The sequence below is a fragment of the Merops nubicus genome, unplaced genomic scaffold (genome assembly GCF_000691845.1).
Source record: "Merops nubicus isolate BGI_N331 unplaced genomic scaffold, ASM69184v1 scaffold16022, whole genome shotgun sequence".
Classification (NCBI taxonomy): domain Eukaryota; kingdom Metazoa; phylum Chordata; class Aves; order Coraciiformes; family Meropidae; genus Merops; species Merops nubicus.
The window spans coordinates 55,772-77,333 of record NW_008591827.1 but is presented as its reverse complement, the minus strand read 5'-3'; the positions used below and the strand labels follow the sequence as shown (position 1 = coordinate 77,333).

The 21,562-nt window shown below is 39.9% G+C and overlaps 1 protein-coding gene across 1 annotated transcript in view; it reads left to right on the top strand.

Moving 5' to 3' along the window:
* Positions 1 to 2,704: 2,704 nt before the first annotated feature.
* The window catches only part of RFX4 (regulatory factor X, 4 (influences HLA class II expression)), a gene marked incomplete at its 5' end in the record, with an annotated part of 69,023 nt that continues 50,165 nt past the window's right edge, over positions 2,705 to 21,562 (top strand). Inside the window, 3 exons of the mRNA XM_008934984.1 lie at positions 2,705 to 2,791; positions 8,989 to 9,049; positions 14,567 to 14,690. Of these exons, the coding sequence (XP_008933232.1) occupies positions 2,705 to 2,791; positions 8,989 to 9,049; positions 14,567 to 14,690 (272 nt within the window). The remainder of the gene's footprint in view (positions 2,792 to 8,988; positions 9,050 to 14,566; positions 14,691 to 21,562) is intronic.

The window sequence follows — 21,562 nt, the reverse complement described above, 5'->3', positions numbered from 1 at the left end:
CCAGACTCAGGCTGCAGCGAGCTGAACCGGGGTGATTCAGAACCAAAGGAGTTGTTGCAGCACATAATTAAATACAAACTGCACCCTACTCCAGAGACTTTGTTTTGCAGTGTAAACTGCTCTCTTTACCGAGGAAGAAGGGGTATTTCTGCAGTTATCAGAGACAGTACATGAGGAAGGATGGTGAAAATTGTTATAGAGTGACGCTTAGAAAGTTTTTGTCCCTACTACTTAGGCAGGGAACACGACTAAAGATGGCTGCTGCCAGTTCCCTGCTGCCGAGGGAAGAGGATGCGTCCCAGCTTCCCAGCTCTCAGTGCTGGGAGTAAAAGAAAGGGCAGAGCTGGGCATCGGTCTCTCCCTGGTGCTCATGGCAGCCGCCTTTGCTTTTACTCCCTGCAGCTGGGCTCTGAGCCAAGGGAATTACATACAGCCATGGCTGTGTGCTGAGAGGAGGAGGAGGAGGAAGGGTAATCTTTCTTAAGGCTTCTTGCATGTCTCTCTGATGTTGTCCTCGGCAGCAAGTTTCTCTTCACCTCAGAGTGATCTGTGAGGATCTGAGCTTTTGTCCCCTGGCTCACAGTACTAAAACAGGAGAGGAGAGATGCTCTTAACTCACTTTTAGGGCAGTAAAAGAAATCTGGCACAAAACAGCCATATCATTGTGTTGGCCTTCAGACAAGGAGGTGGTACTCCCCGGCCAGATGCAGCTGAGCAGCATGAGAAGGGAAAGCCTCAAAGCTGGAGTTGTTGCAGCCTTGTGTCTTGGTAACCGAGCAGGAGCTGATTAGGCAGCACAGGCCTTGCTGGCAAGTTTTAAGTTGTGGTGTCAGCAACCATAAAGTCATTTTTGTACAAGGCCATGTTGAATTTGATGGGAGATGAAACATCCTGAAAAATCTGTTGACAACAAGAGTTGTTTTTCTGATTTTCAGATTACTTCAAAGGAGCAGACTATAGTGAAGAGGCAAAGTGGCTGTGAGGCTCCTTAGGCATAGGGCAGTTTGATGGTGAGGAAGAGACAGGCAGGGACAAGCTTGTGCCAATGAAGGCAGCACCACAGTGTGCTCCTGCTGTGAACACGCAGGCAAACCGGCAGAGGGAAGGGAATGGCCTGGAGCCACTACAACCTCTCTTACACTGCCTGAAAACCAGGCGCACACAGAGCAACTGACCCTGGAGTCTTGTGGCAGAGCCTGGAAATCGACTCTGGAAGACGCTCGGTAGACCCTTTCTGAGTTCCTTTGCTGATGCTGTTGCCCTTTTGTCTCTATGGCAGTAGAGAGCATGTATGCAGAGGAATATACAAGAGTTTCTGCAACTCCTATATTCTGGGTATAAGAAGCATTTTTTTTCTGCAGGATGTGTTTGGCCATGACTATTCATATATTTATTCATTGGCATCTAAGTGCTGCAATGAAGTCATACCAACTTTTACCCCCTGTAAACCAGATGGGCAGCTTTCCCAAGATGCTGGGGTTCTGGCCTCCCTTCAAGCCTGCTGCTGTGTTGGGCTTTCTCTGGCTGGCAGCCTGCTGCCTGCACTGTGCAGGTAGCCTGATGTGTCTGGGGATGGCTTCTGGAAAGGCATCTGCAGCCGTTCCTGTGGCTTTGAAGGCGTTTCTGGCTCTGGCAGTTTGCTGACAGTGAGGCCTGTTTCCCTTTAATTCTTGTGTATCTCTCTTCAGTGGGGTTGTTTCCTGTCATAACTTCTGGGGTTACCTTGCAGCCTTCCAATCTATCCCTTCTTTTTCTTGTGTTGATCATGGGGAGCTTTGTGAGCATAAGTTCATTTCCATCCACGTGCATGCTCGTGAATAGCAATCTTACGAGGGAGGTCAGTTTATTGTAGCCACATCTAGGGATGCCAGGCAAACTCCGGGACTCATATTTCATACTTTGTCCATCACACAGGAAAGTGCAACTTTTGCCCTGAAGACCTGTAACAGTAAATTCTGCTGAGCCTCATGCATCCTCTAAAGTCATCAGGGGACGTATGTTATAGCTGTCAGAGAGAACAGCAGAGTCAAATCAATGCAATGCTGTATAGGAATAAACTGTGAGGAAGAGGGAGGAGAGGAGCGGTTGAGTCCACACTGCAGAGTGACTGGGGTTTGAGTAGCTCAGTGGGTGCTGACTCGCTACGTTGGACTTGTACCAGAGTGGAAAAGGTCTTGGTAGGGCCTAAGACCCCACTGGAGTGAGTTGGGTGGTAGGACTGAGCTTCAGGGAGCACAGTTTGAGCCCACTGTAACAAAAGTTCACGTGGATGATTGATTTTACACACATTAAAGGTTCTGTCAAAATTAGTGGAAATACTCAAGTGCACAAGACTTTACCATACTAGGACTTAGAAACTAATGCAATTTATATGTTTCTGTTGCCCACTTGAGATGATTATTTTTTTAATATATCGCATAATGAGGAGGGGAGAGCACATCCTGTGGAGCTTTGTTATGTGCATGGGAGTCTTACAGCCTCTGTCACTTAAAAAAAACCCAAACAATTACACTAAAAGGCAACAGCTGAGTTTGAAAGCAAAAAAGGATTTTCTTGCTAAATAACCTCAGACTGAGCATGTTTTAACAGAAATGCTACAGAACACCATCTGTCGAAAAAAGATGCTTTATTTAGTTTTGTATATTGGAAGTTTATTTTTTATGTAGACAAACATAAGAAAAAGAGCATCTTTGTTCTTTTGCAGAGAGTTGGATCGAACGATGTCTCAATGAAAGTGAAAACAAACGTTATTCCAGTCACACCTCTCTGGGGAATGTTTCTAACGATGAAAGTAAGTAACTTGTCTTTCATTTAAAATGAGTGTGAACACATCCAAGTGCTAATTTCCTGCTATAGAAGTTGCTACATCTCGGTCATATTTTTAATACTCTCTAGTTTGAAGAGTCAACTCACTTGACACACCCAATAGTGTTTTTTTTTTTTTTTTTTTTTTTTGTTTTTTGTTTTTTGTTTTTTGTTTTTTTTTAAATCTGCTATTTGGCATTATTTAAAAGGAACTAATGCTATCTATTAGTTAAAATCACAGAAAAATTTGTATGTCACTGAGAAAATTTGGATGACCTCTAGAATGTGCTGTTAGTATTAGCTCATGAGTAAAACCATCTGTTTCGCTCTTCACTGTTGAACACCATGTGGTTGAAATACGGGAATAAGTGTCCTGTTTTTCAATACTACTGTATAAAAGCATACATATAAAATCTTTCTTTTAAGAAATAATCATCAGATTTTTAAAGATCACATATTCAATCATGATATTTCTTCCTTTTTAGTCATAGACAAGAAACAGTTATAAATCTAGCTGATTTTAAAGTAGCTATTTTTTTGTGTCTTGTCTATAGTAATTTTAGGTTTTGCTTTTTAACAAGAGCAGGTAATTAAAAAGACCCCAAATTATCTTAAAATGAGCTAATTGTTTCTTCTAAAAATGGTAAGACATTTTTTATTTTACCATTTAGTTTTCCCTGTTTATGTAATTTCTGTTCTACTTAATTTGTCTAGGGCAAAAATACTCTTCATGTTAGTTTTCCTTTCTGGATTTCATATGTTTATGTTACAAGATGTTAATGCAGACTGAATTCTTTAATTCAGGTAGACTCACATTTTTATAACATTCAAGCACATAAGTTTAGAATATGTATTTTTAAAAACTTCTTAATTGCTGAATGTCCGTTTTACATTTTTTTTGCACTTGATTTTATTGTGACATCAAAATAACATGCAGCACAGATTTAGTGGATCACAGAATTTTCTATATTCAGGCCCTACTCTTATTTGTCCAAGATCTTTTTTTGAGGCAGTGTCTCTTCTGAAGGAGAAAGAGGGTGTTAGAAACATATTTCTTCATGACTCCTAAGCTAAGAACAGTGGACAAGAATCCTTAAAGACAGACAATAAAACTTGGACAGATTTGGTGTGTTTTTTGTTTGTTTGTTTGTTTTTGTGATGTGGGTTTTTGTGTGTGTGTGTGTGTTCTTGTTTTTTCAAGTGAAATATCTGTTGTTAAATTTGCGTTTTAGATTTATGAAATTCATTTCTCTCTGATGCTGCTAAAAAAGTGATGTAAAGGATCTGTAATGAGCGGGATGAGACTTTGGACCCTTAATAACATCAGAATTTGGGATTCAACCCTATTGACTTTAATGAGCTTTTCTTTTAGACTCACAGTTCAAGATGGTATTGTCAAGGTATTTGTTAAGCACTGCTATCTATATTAAAAAAAAATTATAACATCATAGACATAAATCTCCTCCTGTGTTCTGTTCAAAATCCATTACCCTAAATAGGTTGTAGCAAAACTAGCAGTAGATTGTTACATGTCCTTTCAGTCTTAATGAAAGTATGAGAGAACTTCCACATACCTATGGACAGCAAAAAGTGGACTTGTGTATGTTAGCAAGAGCAGGTATTTCAGACAATGGCATTGAGAGGACAGGTTAGCTGTTCATTCTGTCCTCTGGTATTGGAATTAAGGGGAAAGCAATGATAATAGAAGGTGGCAAATTTAGAACCGATAAGACATATATACTAATTAATTTATCCCACAATTTGTGTGCAGAAGACATTGTCACAGTATATAATGGAAACCCAAATGAGAATGAAAGATGATTTAATCCAGCTTCTTCTTACTAGCCAGTTCTTCCAGATGCTTCCTTTGCACTGACACCAGCATTTCTGCAGTGCAGAAAAGAGAATTAATCCACGTAAAAGTCACCTTTGTTTCGGGAAGTGAGGTGGGGAAGGAGGAGGATGAAGAGGAAGGAGCAGGAAAGAAGAATGAGCCACTTGCCTGGCAGCAAGAAGACAATCTGTGGGAAGTTTTACCTCAGAAATCATTGCACTATGTTCTCCTTTCCAGCCCTTGAGTTCTTTCTAACATTTCTCTAACAATGCGCACACACCAACCAGGAAATTTCCAAACCATTATGTTGCTCTTTGTCCAGCCTCTGTCATACATTTACAAACAGCAGGAGGAAAAATGTTTTGAGAAAACTTATGTAACCTTATTTTAATTCTTCAGAATAGTGGTCTAATTACTGTTGTCAGTAGAGCTCCAGTTTTCATCTGCAGCCAAAAAAGGGTGTCATCCATCTTTCTCGTGACTATTTTTTTTTTTTAAACTCTCTAAATACATTAGGTAGCTGTTGGCTCAACTTTACCAGAGAAAATGTGGCTTTGGTGTTGGTTTCTTTTTTGGCCTCGCATCCAGTGAAGACTGAGAATTTGCACCATGAACTGATAATATTCTTACTCAGTATCATGCTTTCTCTTTTTCTTCTATTTTTTCCTGGATGTTTTTAGAGTTCATAGGGATATTAGGACAAGAGTAATAGTGTTGTTGGTCTCCTTTTCTATAGTTGAAGTATGCTACAGAACCATACTTCAGGCCACAAGAGTCCTTTGCAATCTTCTAATCTCATGGAGACACCTCCAGGACTCTTGAAACCTGTATTGTATTGTGAAGGGAAGAAACGTCTCATAGCTGTGGGTTTCCATGGTCTCACTGCTTCTTGGGGCACTTCTAACCCTCTTGGAACCTTTTATGACCTCTCCCAAAAAAATGTCTTTTACACTCTAATATAAAAATTCTAGATAAATTTAATTTCAGTTTCCAATTTTTTAAATGTTTACCCTTCCGCCACTTCCACACTCTATGTGCTAGTCAAAAGATCCACAGGAAAAGGGAATGGTACAACCTCACAACTAATAGTAAAAAAAAAAAAAAGCCCAAACCAATGTTTTCTGTGCACTGGGCATTGTGCCAGATTGTTAAAATTGAGGTAGGGGTCTGGAATAATAGAATTCGAAGATTACAAAAGTTTCCTCTTTAGTTCCATAGGGAAAGACTCATGACATTACATGATGAAGTGGAAAGGTTGCTTGTCCAAATTTTCTTGCATATTTAGAAATGTGGTTATGTAAACAGTTCATTTTACTTGCAACTGTCTTAAGCTATCATTGCTTTCAGCTTGGGATGTGTACCAGGTTTCCCACCTAACTAGCTAGGTACCTTGAAGATACCTTCCCTGGAAATGCTGTTGGTCCTCCTACTTGCAGTGGAGTAAGCACATGAAATCTGCTCCTGGCAAATGGATTTTTCCCTGAGGTGCTGTGCAGCTGCTGTAGGTGTGAACACCTGCAGCTACACATCAGAAGCAGGATTTTTCCTTGTGACTTTAAGTCCTTTTGGATTTGTTACAGAATTGTCAGCTCTCTTCTCTAACAGTGCCTTGAAATAAGATTGCCATATCTTTATTTTCTTTCTTTACAAAATAGATTAGATTTTAGAAGTACTGAATTTGAAGAGTCATGGGTTCATTTTAATCTGCAGTGCTATTCTGATGGGGACTGATAAACTAACAGACGAAAAAATAAGGGAAAACAGCATTCCTTCCCTCCTTCATGCTGTACAAACAGATTTGGGATAAGTCCTGAGTTAGGAGTTACACAAAACATTCCCTGCTCACTAGGGAAAATGTGAAGTGCCCTGCTGCCAACTAAAATATGAGAAATAGGGGTATTTATTATTTTCTGCTGGTCCATTATCTGTTGAGATTATATTTTTAAACTGTACAAGGTAGAATAAAGTATGTGTATATGTAATACCAAAAGTTTCTATTTCTAGGTCCCCTCCATTCTTATACTATGTGCTGTTCTTCCCATCTATTTATAAAAAAGTAGTTTTCTGAAGGTAATTATTTTAGCCAACACCTGGTGAAAATGGCAAACATTTTAATTACTAAAGCAGGCAACAGGTGTTTGTGCCATGTTGTCTCCCCCCCAGCCAGTACTTACCCCCCCGCAACACTTCACTGAGGTGAACAGTTGATAGCTATCTCCCTTCCACTTCCACACCAGGAATGGTTGGTTGGGAGGTGACCAGCTGCTGCTGGGCACCCACTGGGCCCTGGCAGGGCGGTCCAGCCTGCCCACGGGGGAAGGAAGCTGCAGCAGCCTCTGTGCCCCAAACCTGAGGAGCTGCCGTGACTCCTGTGTGTCCTTCCCAGCCCTGCTGTCTGTTTCATCCCTGACTGGTGCAGCTGTGAAGAAGACACAGCAGGATGCAGGGCTGGACTGGGCTCTGGTCAGGCCTCCTGCATCTTGCCTTTCCACGGTGACAATGGGTCCTTCCACACCAGGGCTCACCTGCCTTCCCAGCAGGTGCTCTTGCACCTCTGAGCCAGGCTCCCACATGCCCTGTCACCTGGAAAACTCTGAAAGTCAACCCAAAAGGCTTTTTCCACCACAGGGAAGGGCATACATGGCCACCCCCTCCTCCACAAGCTGCTCCTCAGGGAAGGCTGAAGCCAGGTGAGCTATTCTTGCGATGTCTGTGCTTTCAGCTTTCTGGTGTCGACTACTGTCAGTTAAGGATAAGAAAAGAAAAACAGTCAGTGTTGTGAGAGGGGATGGCCTTCACCATTTTATCCACCCAGGGGTTTAAATCAGTGCTGCATGGCTCTGCTTCCTGCTACAGAGAAGACATTTGTCCCACCGCTGGCCAGCGAGGCCAGGGGCCTGCAGCAGCTGTGGCCGCTCAGCATTCAAACCCTGCCTGCCGAAGGTTTGTTGGATGCCGACCACTTGTTTAGGAGAAACAAATGAAAAACACAATTTAAAAGTGATTTGACATGTGTATGTATGTTGGTCCTATGTGCTGAATAAAAGTGGGCCCCTGAAAGGCAGAGCAGGAGTGTGCGCTCCAATAATTAGAGTCCCATTGTCATGCAGATGCAAAAGAGGGGCTGCTCGAAGTGTCTGTGTGTAACTGTAAATCTGTATTTTCCTGACGTTCTGGGGACTGTCTCTGTAGGCTAAAAAGAGTTCAGTTAACAGTTTGCCCAACATGTAAAGGAAGCAGTATTGTGGTGCAGGGGCTGAAGACAGCGCTCTCCAAAGGGGGAGTTTCTTTGTCTGCATCGGTTCTTGGGACTGCACAAAAAGCTTCCCAACGGAGTCTGGTGTTCAGAGGAGATAGCCCATCTCCCTTAAGATTCAGCATCCTAAAGGCTTACTTGAACAGCATGTAAAAGCTAACTGTATGAAGAAATGAAACTTGCAGTATAGTGTACAGGCACAGTTTTTTCACTTTGTTGTTTAGGTATCAAAGCCTTCTACACTTAATGCTTTCATCAGGGACAAAGTTGTTAAAATATCAGACTGTGTTTGATACAAAGGTGTTTCCCAAAAAATACTCTTCTGGAGGTGCTGGCTGTGCTTCACTCCAGCTTTCACTTGGGGACGTTTTATATCCTTCGCAAATCACGGTTTAATAGGAATTATTCTACACATACTTTTAAATAATTTCAAAACAACAAATGTGGATATTTTAAGAGTTTTTTTTTTTTTAATTATCTTCTTCTTTATTAAGATGTTCAAATTGTTTGTAAAGTCAGCGAATCAGAGAGTTACCTTGGAAACAGTTAATGAGGAATACTATTCAAAATATTATCTGTAAAGGAATAAAATGTATTATTGAATATTTTTAATTTCAAATTTTCTTGTTCAGAATTAATATTTGTAAATTTATGAGCATCTAGCAGATATCATAAGTTAGGATAACAACAGTGGATGAACCCTATTAGGTTAAATGCTTCATCCAATATAAAACTTTGGTAAGGAACCTGTTCCCTTAAAGCAGGTGAAAGTGTTTGTACGCGCTGACATGCTGCTAGAGGTCTATGAGTTACTTATTTTTCCTTTAAAATTATAATTTCCAATGTCATTATTCCTGTGTACCACTCTGGTCTTCCTATCAGTGATTTTTGCAAGGTTTATTAGCTTAAGCAGTGCTTACAGATGTGAGCTTGGGGAACATCATTATTTACATTTCCACAACTTAGCCAGTATTTTGAGAATGCTTGAGAAAACTTGAGAACATACTGGTTTTAGTCAATGATTTCTTACCAGTTCATAAATGCCCAAGAAATTATCACTGAAATTACACAGGATTTTTTTCTTTCTTAACAGATGAGGAAAAAGAAAATAATAGAGCATCAAAACCACACTCAACTCCAGCTACACTGCAATGGTAAGGTGCCTTTCAAAAAAGAAACCAAGAGAAGCTATTCATGTTTTTTCTTATACTTTTTCTAGCTGAGGTGAATATAAGTCTTGGACATCTCATACGATTCTAAAGATACTTTTACTCTGTGTTTAATCTGCTCATTAGCATCCTGTACAGCATTTCTCAATGAATGTCTTATTCTTACGAGATTTATTTGAACATATGAAATTTCTGATACAGCTTACATCTACATATTTGTTTGCCACCTTGTAGATGGTCATTTGTAGTTTGTCATCATTATATTTATTGCAAAGAGAAAACTAGTACTGAGAGTTCCAGTGTATGATAAAGCCCACTTTTACTGACTTCCTGAAATGAGATGTCTGTTATTTCATGTAGAAGACAACAAAAGAAGAGAATGAGCTTGAGGTTTGATTCATTTGTTAAGATCCCTTTGCAAATTTGGTGAGGGGGAAAAAAAAGGAAGGATAATTAGGAAGAAAGAAAGAGATGATAGGGAGAGGAAAGTTTGTGAGTTATTCTGCTGTGCTACGAGAAACGAAATGAGTGCTGTTTGCTGTGATCCACAACAGTATTTTAGGCTGCATGTTCTGTAATGTTATTTAGACTTCTGACATCCCTTTCTGTAGGTTATTTCTTATACTTCTGTTGACGTTCCCCTTAATTTAGGTTTTTAATTCTGGTTTAGCTTTATTAATGTTGTAAGTGATCAAACATCTTTCAGGAGGTTCCTTGTATCTGGCAGAGCAGAGCTCTGTTATAGAGAAGCCTTGGAGCCTGCTTATATGAAATGCTGTACTCCTTTGCTTGTTTTAAGCCAGTTAAAGAAAGGCCTTTACTTCACCTATAAGTACTCCTCATAGTTTTGTGGATGAAAAATAAGACTATTGGCAAAAAAAGTATCTTTTTTTAGCAAAATGTTAACAAAGCTATTTTTCGGCTTCCGTTGGTCTCCTGAGAGTTCTAACTGAACTAACAGCAGTGAATAACTCATTCCACAAATTTTACTTTTTTTCTCTGCCTGTGAAATTTTGTGATTCTGTGAAACATGCATGAAGAAATTTGGATTATTTCATCTATTTTTTCTTTCTAAAATAGAACAGTTAAATATTAGATTTTTTAAAAAAGACAAGATCTGTGGGTTGATTTAGAATAGGTTGCTGCAAGTATTCAGTGTTCTGCCTTACAGAAACTTGCAGACGCATCCACTGCAAATAATGGGATGCGTCAATATAAATAAAGGCATTTTGTTCTGAAGTATACTTCTTTGTACCTATTTGTATCACAAAAATGCAGTTTTTCAGAAGTTCAAGAAATGTGAATAAAGAAAGGGAGTGACTACACACAGAGAAATTATCAAAGCAATAATGAAACGTCATAGAGGTATTTTGTTTTCCAGAGCTCACCCACACAACTTCAACACAGTTCAAACAGGACAACAAAGAACTACCTAGCTAAAATAAAATAGCAGGGAGGGCTTACCAGTCCCAAATTCAGAACAGTGTTTATTTTGCAGTAGAGTCAGTTAAGAGTCTTTTCCACAGGAGCAAATAGCGTAGTAGCTAAGAAGTCAGAGTTAATTAGAACATGCCAATGATACTGTTCCCAACAGAAGACAAAACCAGAAGACAAATACTTTACACAAATACTGTAAACAATCTTTTGCCAAATACTTTCAAAATACTTTCAAGCTTCCTCAGTCATAAAGGTTGGTAAATCCCTAAACTCCTGGGATATAGAGCCCTGCTGGAATGCAGTGTGCATGCTAATGCTCATTCAGCAGTGTTTGCAATAGAATCCTAGAATTTTGTTTCTGAAAAGGCTGCTTATACCATCTTCTCACTTGCTGGTGTACTGGCTTACCACCTGTCTGTTGTGTTATTTTCCTTACATGTTGAGGTAGGTCAGACATTCTCCTTTTTGAGTCTTTCAGAGCATCTGCAATTTCCTGCTTTCAGTTTAGTCCCCAAAAATATATGAGGGAAGAAAAAATAATGAAGTTTTCAAGTTTAATTTCTTTAGCTGGCATGCAGATGAATGATACGACTGGCTCATTTATCAACAGAAACTAGCAAAAGTTTCCTGGCTTAGTAGCCACCCTACAGAGCAGTTTTCTGGTGGTTTCCGTATGGCTTTTAGCCTATGTACTGCACCTCTGAATAGGTATTTCCTGGAGAAACTGTGCTGCTGGCTTTGATACACTAAACAAAGCTACAAGCTCAAAAGTTGTGGTCAAACTGTTAAAGCAATAAGCTTGCTTTGTCTGAAGATGTCAAGTTTCCACTGTTCTGGAAAACCAGACCCATCAACATCAGGTTGTTTGTACTGTGGTAGAACCTATCAACCCATGGGTCAGTAAATGATTGTAGTCAGCGCTGTACAAATGCTGCACTGAGCACTTCCTGTAGCTTCAGCTTTACCTGTTTGACAGTCTTGCCTGCTCAGGCCTCAGACCAAGTTTTTGCACAGAGGAGAAACATAAAAGACTAAATTTGGCTTAGTATGCATAAGGTACGTATGTGTCCTGCCCTCTTACAGGAATCTCTAGTCCAGATTAAAGTGATGGAAGTGGTGGGGGAAATTATTTACCAGGTTTCAGGGTAAAGTATCAAATTTGCCTTGTTCTGGAAAATGGAAGCACCATGATTGTCTGCAGTGTCTGGTGTCTGCCAAGTTAAAGCTGGTCACATTTTTACTGTTAGATGTTACTATTGTTTACAGCTAATGAAGGCAAGGGAGTGCTGGAGAATAGAAACAGAGGAAATGTGAGGAGGAAGTAAAAAGGAGTAAAATAGCAGAGCAAGTGAAGTAAGACTTGAGGGAAATAAGTTTTGTCACATGGTTCTTATTGCTATAACCTTTATTAGTTTATTTCTTCTCTGGCATCTTGATAAAAAGAGGGAACAACCATAGGGATCTATCCTTTAACGCTTATGCCTCACCAAAGGAAGTACATTGAACACTACAAATGAGGAGGGGGAAGAAGTAGCTGAAGATGCCAAGAAGCATACCTAGGTGACTGTCAGCCTGGTTACATATCCTTTTCCTGGAAACAGGAAAGATGTTTTTGCTTTTTGCTGATGACACAGAATGAAATGAAAGGCCTGGTAAATGTAGCATTACTGCCAAATGCATCATAATTGGGGAAACTACATGGGCTTGAATTTAACTGTTAAGGCATTAATATACCATTACCTAGTATCCTGTGTTCATTATTCCCTACAAAGCTTTAGCTTGCCAAACACTTGGCTCTAAAATATTCATTATTATTTCATTGGAGAACTAGCTGACCAAACTGTAAGTGTAAAACTTTACTTCACCTCAGTTAGAGGGGTGTGTGTGTTTACTTCTCTAAACACAGAATTATTCAAAGCATGATCAGCCTAATTCCATACAGTTTGGTGGCTTACAGTGTAGGTGCTCTAAATAATAACAGTATTGTGAAGCTAAAGTCAACAAAACTGTTCTATTTTCTGCAACATTCATAAAAAGAAGTTAAAAAGAGGAAAGTAAAGCCTTGCTGGGCAATGGATTCTCCCCAGATTAGTAGTTTTTCAGAAACAGTTATAATGCATCAAAATTAATCTGTTCTAGAATCCATTATGTGATTATCAATGGTTAACATCAAAGTTGTTCTGTGGCCTTCATATTTAAAAAGAAGTCTCTAACAACACTACAGACCTGATTCTGATATAACATAATTTCGTTTAATCTAGAAGTGTATAAAGAAGGAAAGAGTAATAGGGACAGATAAAACTGTGATTCCTGTGGAAGGATTATGGGGTTTATTGCTATACTACAGTGGGACAAAAGGTCTCATTGTGAACTACTGTATTTCACATGGCTTTATTAGGACATTTAAAATGTTATATATATGTATTATTTCTGATAATGATTTGTTAGGTAGAAGATTGAGTTCATTATCTTTCTACAATACTGTAGAATGAGACTGAATTCAAAATATGATAAAGTTGTTAAATAAAAGACAGGAAAATAAAAGAAGTGGAGCAAGATGGGGTTTTGATCATTAAAAAAAAAGTTCAGGTATAATGGAGCATTGTTCAGTGTCAGACTAATGACTCTCTGTGAAAGAGAGGAGAAAAAGAGAAAAATTCATCAGATATGAACAGAAATAATTAACTGCTTTTCTTTCTGTCCTGTCTTGGTCACGGAAGCTGACATTCCAATTAGCAGCTATAGTATACAAACGAACTCTCCAGGTTTTGAAAGGAGGTTTTGTTGAAGCGCTATGAATTTGAGGAAAGATGCCATGATGATATTTCTGTAGAAACTAGGGAAGAATAGATGTTGCCCATACAAACTGGTTCCATTCATCTACCCAGATAGCTTATTAAAATAGTTTGCAGTCACAAATGATCGTGATAACTGAAATGGAAGGTAGGTACATCCTGAAAAAGGCAATGAAGGGGAGTAATCAGATATCTGGGAGATGTTCTGCAGCTATTAAATGAGAGGGAGTTATTTACTACAAAAATAGAGATTTTTGAGAATATGTATCAATTTTCTAATGCATTTAAAAGTAAGTTACACCTACTTTCTTCTCCTAGCCAGCAAGGGACACAACCACACATGTAACTATTACATGCGTATAAGTGACATGATGGATGACAAGATTAATCACAGTTTAGCGTTAGGTGTGTATGTAAATATGTCCTGAAGGGTTTTTTGAAAACTGAAATTGCTTGTTGGATCAGCAGTGATAAAAATATCAGTTCAAAGGAGTGATCCTTCTAATCTATAGATTTATACTGAGCCCAGATTCAGATTTTAAAGACGAAGCATATGCCTATCCATATAGTTGATGCATGGTTTAAAATTTTATCGTTGTGTTTGCATGTGTAAAAGAATAATAATAGTTTCTCCAAGGCAGAGAAGGACATTATTTCACTATTTTATTCAGCTTTGTATTCAGATCATGGACTCTTTTTTCACTTTGTCCATAACCAATAGCAAGAAAACGTACAACATGTTTTTGGGAACACTCTTGAGTATTTGCAAATCACTTGGTTTAGCCATGTCTGCTTCCTCAAGGTAAGGAACTGTGCAGCTGGACAGGACTGAAAAAGCTGTCATGAACCAAAGGTGACTTGTACTGTAAAGAATGAGAGAATGTTTCCCCTCAGTGAATGCTGTTTTGTAGTTGTACATATATTTGTTTACTGCAGGACACTTTTAGGGTATAACAGGTTACTAGTATATTTTTTTCCTAAAAATAGCACTTTGGAGTATGGTTAAAAAAAAACAATATCTGTTTGTGCTGATCTTTACTTGCCTGAGAACTCACAGGTTATGATTGTGGTAGCAAGTACGAACCACATGCAACAAGTAAGTGTCACAGAAGTGAATTGGAAAGAGCACTTAGGAACAAAGCAGAAAAAAATTTAGTAGACAAGCATAAGCCAGAATGTTTGGTCTTAAAGATGCAGCTTTGTATACTTTTTACCATACAGGACATCCAACATACTTGCAGTTCTCTCTGTTTGATATTTGCTTTTTAAGGCTGGAGGAGAACTATGAGATTGCAGAAGGGGTTTGCATTCCTCGAAGTGCTCTCTACATGCATTACCTGGACTTCTGTGAGAAAAACGACACGCAACCTGTTAATGCTGCCAGCTTTGGGAAGGTGAGTCTAAACAGCAGTAGGATGCCTTGAGGTCTCACCTGGTTCAGGTGAATTTGGATTATTGAAAAGAATTAAATTATCATTTCCCACTAGAGATAGAGGTATATGAGTGGAATCTCTTATATATTAAAGTTCATGAACAAAGGCTGAGATTTTAAATATTTTGACAGTTAGAATAATTTCTAATTATGACTAAGCTCCAGAATACACTAAATTTTTTGATGACTTCAGTCCCCAGTCTAGCTGACAGTGCCATGGTATACAATATCAGCAACTTGAAAGTTAAATACAATCCACTGTAAACACATCTGCACTGTGACCTCCACTGCTTTAACAAACATTTTTCATTTTAATTTTTTTTTTTTTTTTAAGCAGTAGGGCAAAATATAAGTCCTTGCATTCTGGAGCCTGTCTTTGTCATTCATGTAAGCGTGATACAGAGATCCCTGAGGTAATGATACCAGACCACGCTGCAAATTCACACATGCCTCCAAATATGAAGTGTGTGGAGTACAACACCCCCAGATGTGAAAGTGCAGAAATCATCTAACAACGTAACTGAGGTACAGGCTGCCCAGCTATCACTGCATTGCAGTTCCTTGTGCTTCCACTTTCCACTCCACCTCTAGGAAGATCCACTGTGGTTAACTCCAGGCTCACAGTGGAGACGTTCCCTTAGCACGGGTGCAGCTCTGCGTTGTCCAGCTATGACTAGTAAAGCTCTTATGCTTTACACCACTAGCAGAAATTAATGGCTGGTTTGGATGTTACATAAAGTTCATATTTTGGATATGTGGTGGTCGGGTGATGTTTTCCTTTCAGAGAAAATTAGGATAACACTTTTATTTATATTTATTTATTTATTCTAATTTCAAACTGAAATTTTAATATCAAATGTGTCACAGGCCCTTAAAACTTTTATGCTGGGAAAAAAAAAAAACCAAAGTGTAGAGTTTGCCACGGTTTTTAAAATGCTTGCAACCATGAATCTGAAGTCAATTGCCCTGCAAGATATTCTCTTCCAGTGTTTGCAGCATTTGTTCTATAGAAGTGCTGGGTATTCAAGAACGCAAAAATGTCCCTAGAGTAAGTGCCTGTGTAGAAAGTAGGTGAAAGAGAAGAGTGTATTTAACGAGGTGTCATTTGCTATAGTGCATCTTTATGTAGGCATTTTAGCAAGGCAAGTAAAATTTACTGTGGTGTAACATTACTTTGTTTGTTGTGTTTTAAGGTCCTGCATAGCTCAGTTGATTCTATGCTAGGCTTCTGTTTAAAAACGCTGTGTAAGTGTGAATGAAATTGTTCCTTATACATATCATTGCTACCAAGTGGTAAGTACTGTGGCAACGTAGTTCAGGATTAGTGGGAACAAGAAGCTGAATTCATGCAGGCTAATGTGTTTGGAACATGGGTGGAATTTACACAATCCTACTTTTGCTGCTGCTAAGATCTTCTGTAAACTGTAAGGTGTAAATATTCTGAAATTATCTCATCAGAACATGAATTTACCAGGGACTTCACCAATTTTCTGTATGCAGCAGTCTTGTTACACTGTCTATTAACTCCATCTTCCTTCTCCCCTGCTCCTCATATGCACCTGTTAACTGGTAGGAGTAGCTTGACCTCAGAACACGTACAGTGTCTTCCATCCCCAAATCATGCAATTCCAATATATTTTTTGTGTGCTGTGATCCAAGTGTATTCCACTCTGTTGCAATAAATTTCTGAAGCAGTGATGCATGAAATTTGTGTGGAAAGAAAGCCATACAGAATCATTCTAGTACTGTCTCAAACTAGTGCTTTGTGTGGCCATTACTTCTGGATCTGGGAACTGGGACTTCTGCACAGGTGTGTCCAGGAACCTCAACCCTGGCACAAATATTGAAGTAAAACAGGCTTCTGTATCTGCAGAACCCAGAGCAGACCCCAGTAAGTCTTTCCAACCTATTTTTGCTAAGAAAATGTACTGCACAGTCTTGAAGATCTGTAAGGTACTTCATTCAATCAGTAGTTTACAGTCAGCTTCTCCTCAGGAGGAGGTACGTGGATGAAGTTTTAGCTTTATGACAGAGTTGTCATTGTGTGACTTAAATACCATACTGGCAATGTGTGTTGCATAAATGCCTTGGAGGCAGAGCAGTGAAATAGGTGCTGTTTGAGGGGTTTCACACTGCGTTGCCAAAACAGAGGCCCCAGATCTGTTTGTCCTCATTGGGAATCATCAAGAGCCCTGCAGCTGTCATCTCCTCCAGAGAAAGGAGTTAGTTTTTCTGTGAAATTGTAGACAGTTTGCCTTTCGATAGACCACATTGAATTTATGATTCGTCTCTGAACTTTAGCTCTGTGGGCAATGTTAAACATTTAGGCTTTTTCTTTAACAGACTGGTAGTTTTTAAAAGGAGACATGGATCCAGCAGATTAAAACAGTCTGTAATAAGTAACATCTTAATGTACTGTTACATACTTGGTTACACCTCATTTAACAGAACAGTGTTGATTTCATTTTTAAAGATACCACTGGAGACATGAGAAACTTGCCTGAAAGTGGTGTCTCCAGATTAAGGTTTTTGTAGAAATACTTCAGCCCATGTGTACTTCTTAAGCCTGATGTAAGTAACATATAACCATAGCAGAGCATGGCAGGTAGAACAGACAAGTTGCTCATAAACAGCTGAATTAGTGGATCTTGTTCCCTACCATCTCCTATGTTCCCTAAATCCACAGCCTTCTGAAATCTTATATAATATCGCTGTTTCCCTGTGGTATGTTCAGTTATTTCCAGGTCCAAGGTCTTACTTCTCTCAGTTTTCTCACACACCTGCTGCACACTCTGCATTATTTTTAGATTCCTTCCTGTCTGCCTGTCTATTTGCCTCTCTTTTTCTCTCCTCTCCCCATGCTGACGGCTGGGCAAGAAGCACCACAAGGGCTGGCTGCTTCAGAGCAATGCAATAGAAGTGTTGACTAGTTGCCTCATACTCATGGTTGTCCAGTCAGGCAGTGCCAAATGGCTCAGTTGAAGCCTGAGCTTTACTCACTGTTTTGTCCTCAGCATTAACATAAATATGCTCTCCCCATTATCCAAGCAGTGTTTTCTGTTAAAATTCTAGGACACGGACTCAACCTCAGGCATCTGGTAATTAGTTTGTGAAACTGATTAGTGAAACAAAAATTGGTCTGGAGGGTGGAGAGATCAACAGAGAGACAGTAATATTTCATAGACAGTTTCCTGAGGAAACAAGGCTAATAACAAAAAAAAAAAAAAAAAAGGCATCAAGAGGAAGAAAGAACAGAATTATTGTATAAACAAACACCTTTAAAAAATCAGCCTATACTCCTAAGCTGCTTAAAGCGCATAGAAAATAAAGAAGACTCTAGTATGGCTATTAATGTGATATATTCTTATAGGACAAAGGGGGCTAGCTGTAACTTTAATATGTTAGCCATGATTTTAGTTCTTCACTCAATTAATATGTGAAAATTACAGGCAATTTTGTCTATATTAGCATTTGCCAGTCTGCTAGTAGCTGTTCTTCCTAGTCTGTTGTTACAGAACTTTTTCTTGCCTGCAAAAGGCAGGACCACTCACTCTTTTACACATATGCTTTAACTAAACAGTGACCAGGGAGGGCACTGTCTTTGCTGGTTACAGCTTGGTATCAGCAAGTGGATACTCCAGTGTTAAACTTCCACACTTACTGTATATTCAACGGGACTGTGCTTTCACCCAAAAATGAAGCAGAGTAAGTAAAAATGTTTCATGCAACCAGTGAGAAGACAGGAAAGTACCGTGAGCAATGGCAAGTATGTCACTGAGTTATTAACAATAAAAACTTGCCTATGAGAAAAAGCTTTCTCTCAGTGAACATGCTTAGAGTGTTAATTAGTCTTCAGGCAGAAGAGGTGAAACCCCTGTTGCTGTGGTCACCTCAAAACGATGGCAACCTTGTGCCCCTCAGTCCTGTGCTGCAAGTGCCCTGGGCTCTGCTGTGGGATCCTGTGAATCAGAGAGCAGCTTAAGGAGTTTCCAGCTGGAAGTTCTGCTGCTGCCTGCAGCAGAGAGGGCTAAGCAGGTGTATGTTTGGGGTTTTTGAGCACTATGTTAACATAAAATGCCAGTGGTAATTAATATGCTGAGCTACCTGTCATGGCGGAGGAAGGCTCTGACTTGTTATTCTCACTGGGTTTGGTTGCAAAAGCAAAATCATTCTGAACTGGAGCCTTCACTCACTGAATGAAATAAAAAAGAAGGGATGTATTGTGCATTTCCAAGCCCCTCAGTAGCTGTTGGGTATTGATGGGTTCTATAAGGCTTGTTGGTTCTCTCCTAGCTGTAGCATCTCACCCAACTGTTCATCTGGGTTGGCAGGTCTTGGAGCTTCTCATTCACTCTCATTTCCAACACTAATTTTTGTTGTTGTTTCTTTTGTGACCCTGTGTGAACCTTATTTTCTTAATCAAGGCCCTTGAAGACATAATCTTCCTCCTCATCACTGGTTTCCCCTACCCTCCACGTCATCAGTTCACTGCTTCAGATTTACTGTGCTGTGCTAAGTCACCTCCCTGGCCCTGCCATGTCTCTCATACAGAACGCTTAGTTTCTCGTGGTGCAAGTTCTTTTGCATCCTCATGAAGTGTTCTTCCCACAACTCCCATATGCCCCCTGGAGGTTAAATACTGTCCTCTTTTGTTTTCTTTTTTTTTTTCCCTTTTGTAGCTTTCCTGCTATGTCTTTTGACAAACAATAATAAATTAATATTTGAAAAGGAAAACAAAGGATGCTGACACTTTACAGGGTGGTTCTCCCCCCAGGCCTGGAGGTCCCTTTACATCACTCTGGCAGCATAAAAAGGTTTAACAATGGATGTACGCTCACACAAAGTTTAGAGCCTCTTTGTTGCTCCCTGACTGGCTTTGCTGTAAGTGAAAATTAGATTCCAATAAATTTATTTCACTAGATAAAGATGGGTAAAGTCTGCAGTAGATCTGTGACATTGGTTAGGAAAGAGTTCTTCTAGGTTTTTGATTAATAGTTCCACTCCATTTCCAAATAAAATGGGCTAAGGCACAGTTATACCAGCAGAAAAGTGCATTTTTTTTTTTCCCCAATAGTTTGCTTTGCTCCGCTCCAGGGAGGTACAAGCTGTACTAGCCAGAGTCCTATTTTGTCACTATGCACTGAGTCCATGCCCAGTCATTTTGCCAGCAGGACTGCTCCTCCAAACATGATTAGCATAAATGGGATTTACAGTTTCATGCTATTGTGCTATATATATTTAATATTAAAAAAGGACAGACAAGTAGCCTTACTGAGACCTTTTTGATAATGCCATTGCGATGCAATTGCATTCTGATTTGTCTTTGAATTGAAACACACATACCTGGAAATTGCCTGCTGTGCATAAGGAGATACTTCTCCTCAAGATGTATTTTTCTTCCTTTACTCTCAGTTTGATCCTAAGTACAGAACTAATTCTGCTCAGCGATTTTACTTCTGAGCTCACTCTCTTCTAAGTAACTACATTTTCTGAAGTTAACGGCAGATCTTTGCAGACATGTCTGCTTCTGGCAGTGAAAATGCTCCATGTTTGTTGTTGCTCCCAAGGACTGGGGTGCAGAAAGGCTCTTGCTTATACTTAGTCCTGTGCAGACCAAGGTCACTGCTAAATCTTGTGTGCCATGTTGGAGCTGCAGAAAGCAAAAGGCTTCACTTGCAGGGAGGAGTGGACAGGACAGGGTCCATGACCCTAAACTGACCAAAGGGGTATTCCATCCCATTTACATCATATTCTGCATAAAGCTGAGGGATCACAAGGGTCAAGTTCTCTTCTTCAGTGACCAGCATCCAAGGAGGACTCTGTTCTGCCCTTGATCCTGATCTGTGTGTTCCTGAATCCTGTTCCAGAATCCAGCTCCTGAATACAGTTCCCACTTGCTGCTGAGTCCAGTCTGGGACTTTCCCAGTGCCTGCTCTGCAGCATCAGTTGTGACTTGATGTATTTGCCATCAGGGACATTTGGTTAGATATTGGTTTTGCAAATATTTGCATATATTCCATACTATTATTATTATTTTCATTAATGCTGTTCTAGCTTTCTTTTGTAATCTGTTTCTCTCCCTTATTCCCTTTCTCATCCCTTTGGAGAGGGGAGAGGGGTTAACAGAGAGTGTCTGTTATAGGTCTAGTGGGCATCCCTGACCCTTGACAGAGGTCAGGCTGGTGTGTTGTGGGGAACAAGGGTCTTACAGCGTAGCTGGAGAAGTCTTTGCCCCTTTGGCTCTGCTTCGCTCATCCCTTGTATTATTGCAGGTTTCTGACTACTGCCTTTTCCCCCTTGAGCTTGGGGAGTAAGCAAACTAGCAGTGACATTCTGGTTTCTTTGGAATTACTTTACCTTTCCCAAAGATCCGCCCTCTAGCAAAGAGAATTTTACTGGTTTTGCCACTTCAAGAAGCTGGCTTCTAGTTAGGTCTTCATCGCGAAGCAGAGTGGTCTCTGGGCTGCTTTACCTCCTGCCTCGTCAGCACGTCTCGGAGGCTGTTCCTACAGCACAGGGTCTGCCAGAGTGCAGGGATCCTGGCGCCCAGCCTTTTCCCACAGATATGCTGGGGGATGGCAGTAAGCATGCTGGCACCAGTACAGAGCAGGGGGACTTGTGCAGGGTTTTAGATCTGCTTGGCTTCGGCAAGTCAGCACTGAAAGTGGCTGCAGCTCAGCTAAGCATCTGAGTCAGAGCATTAGATGTTTGCAGCTTTGTTGGGATGCAGTAATCTGTTTGATCATGGCTTAGGCTGAATTCCATCTGGCCAAAGGAGCTGCTGAAGGAGGATATTGTTGTATATGGATGAATTGAAGGCAAGGTCTCACAAGC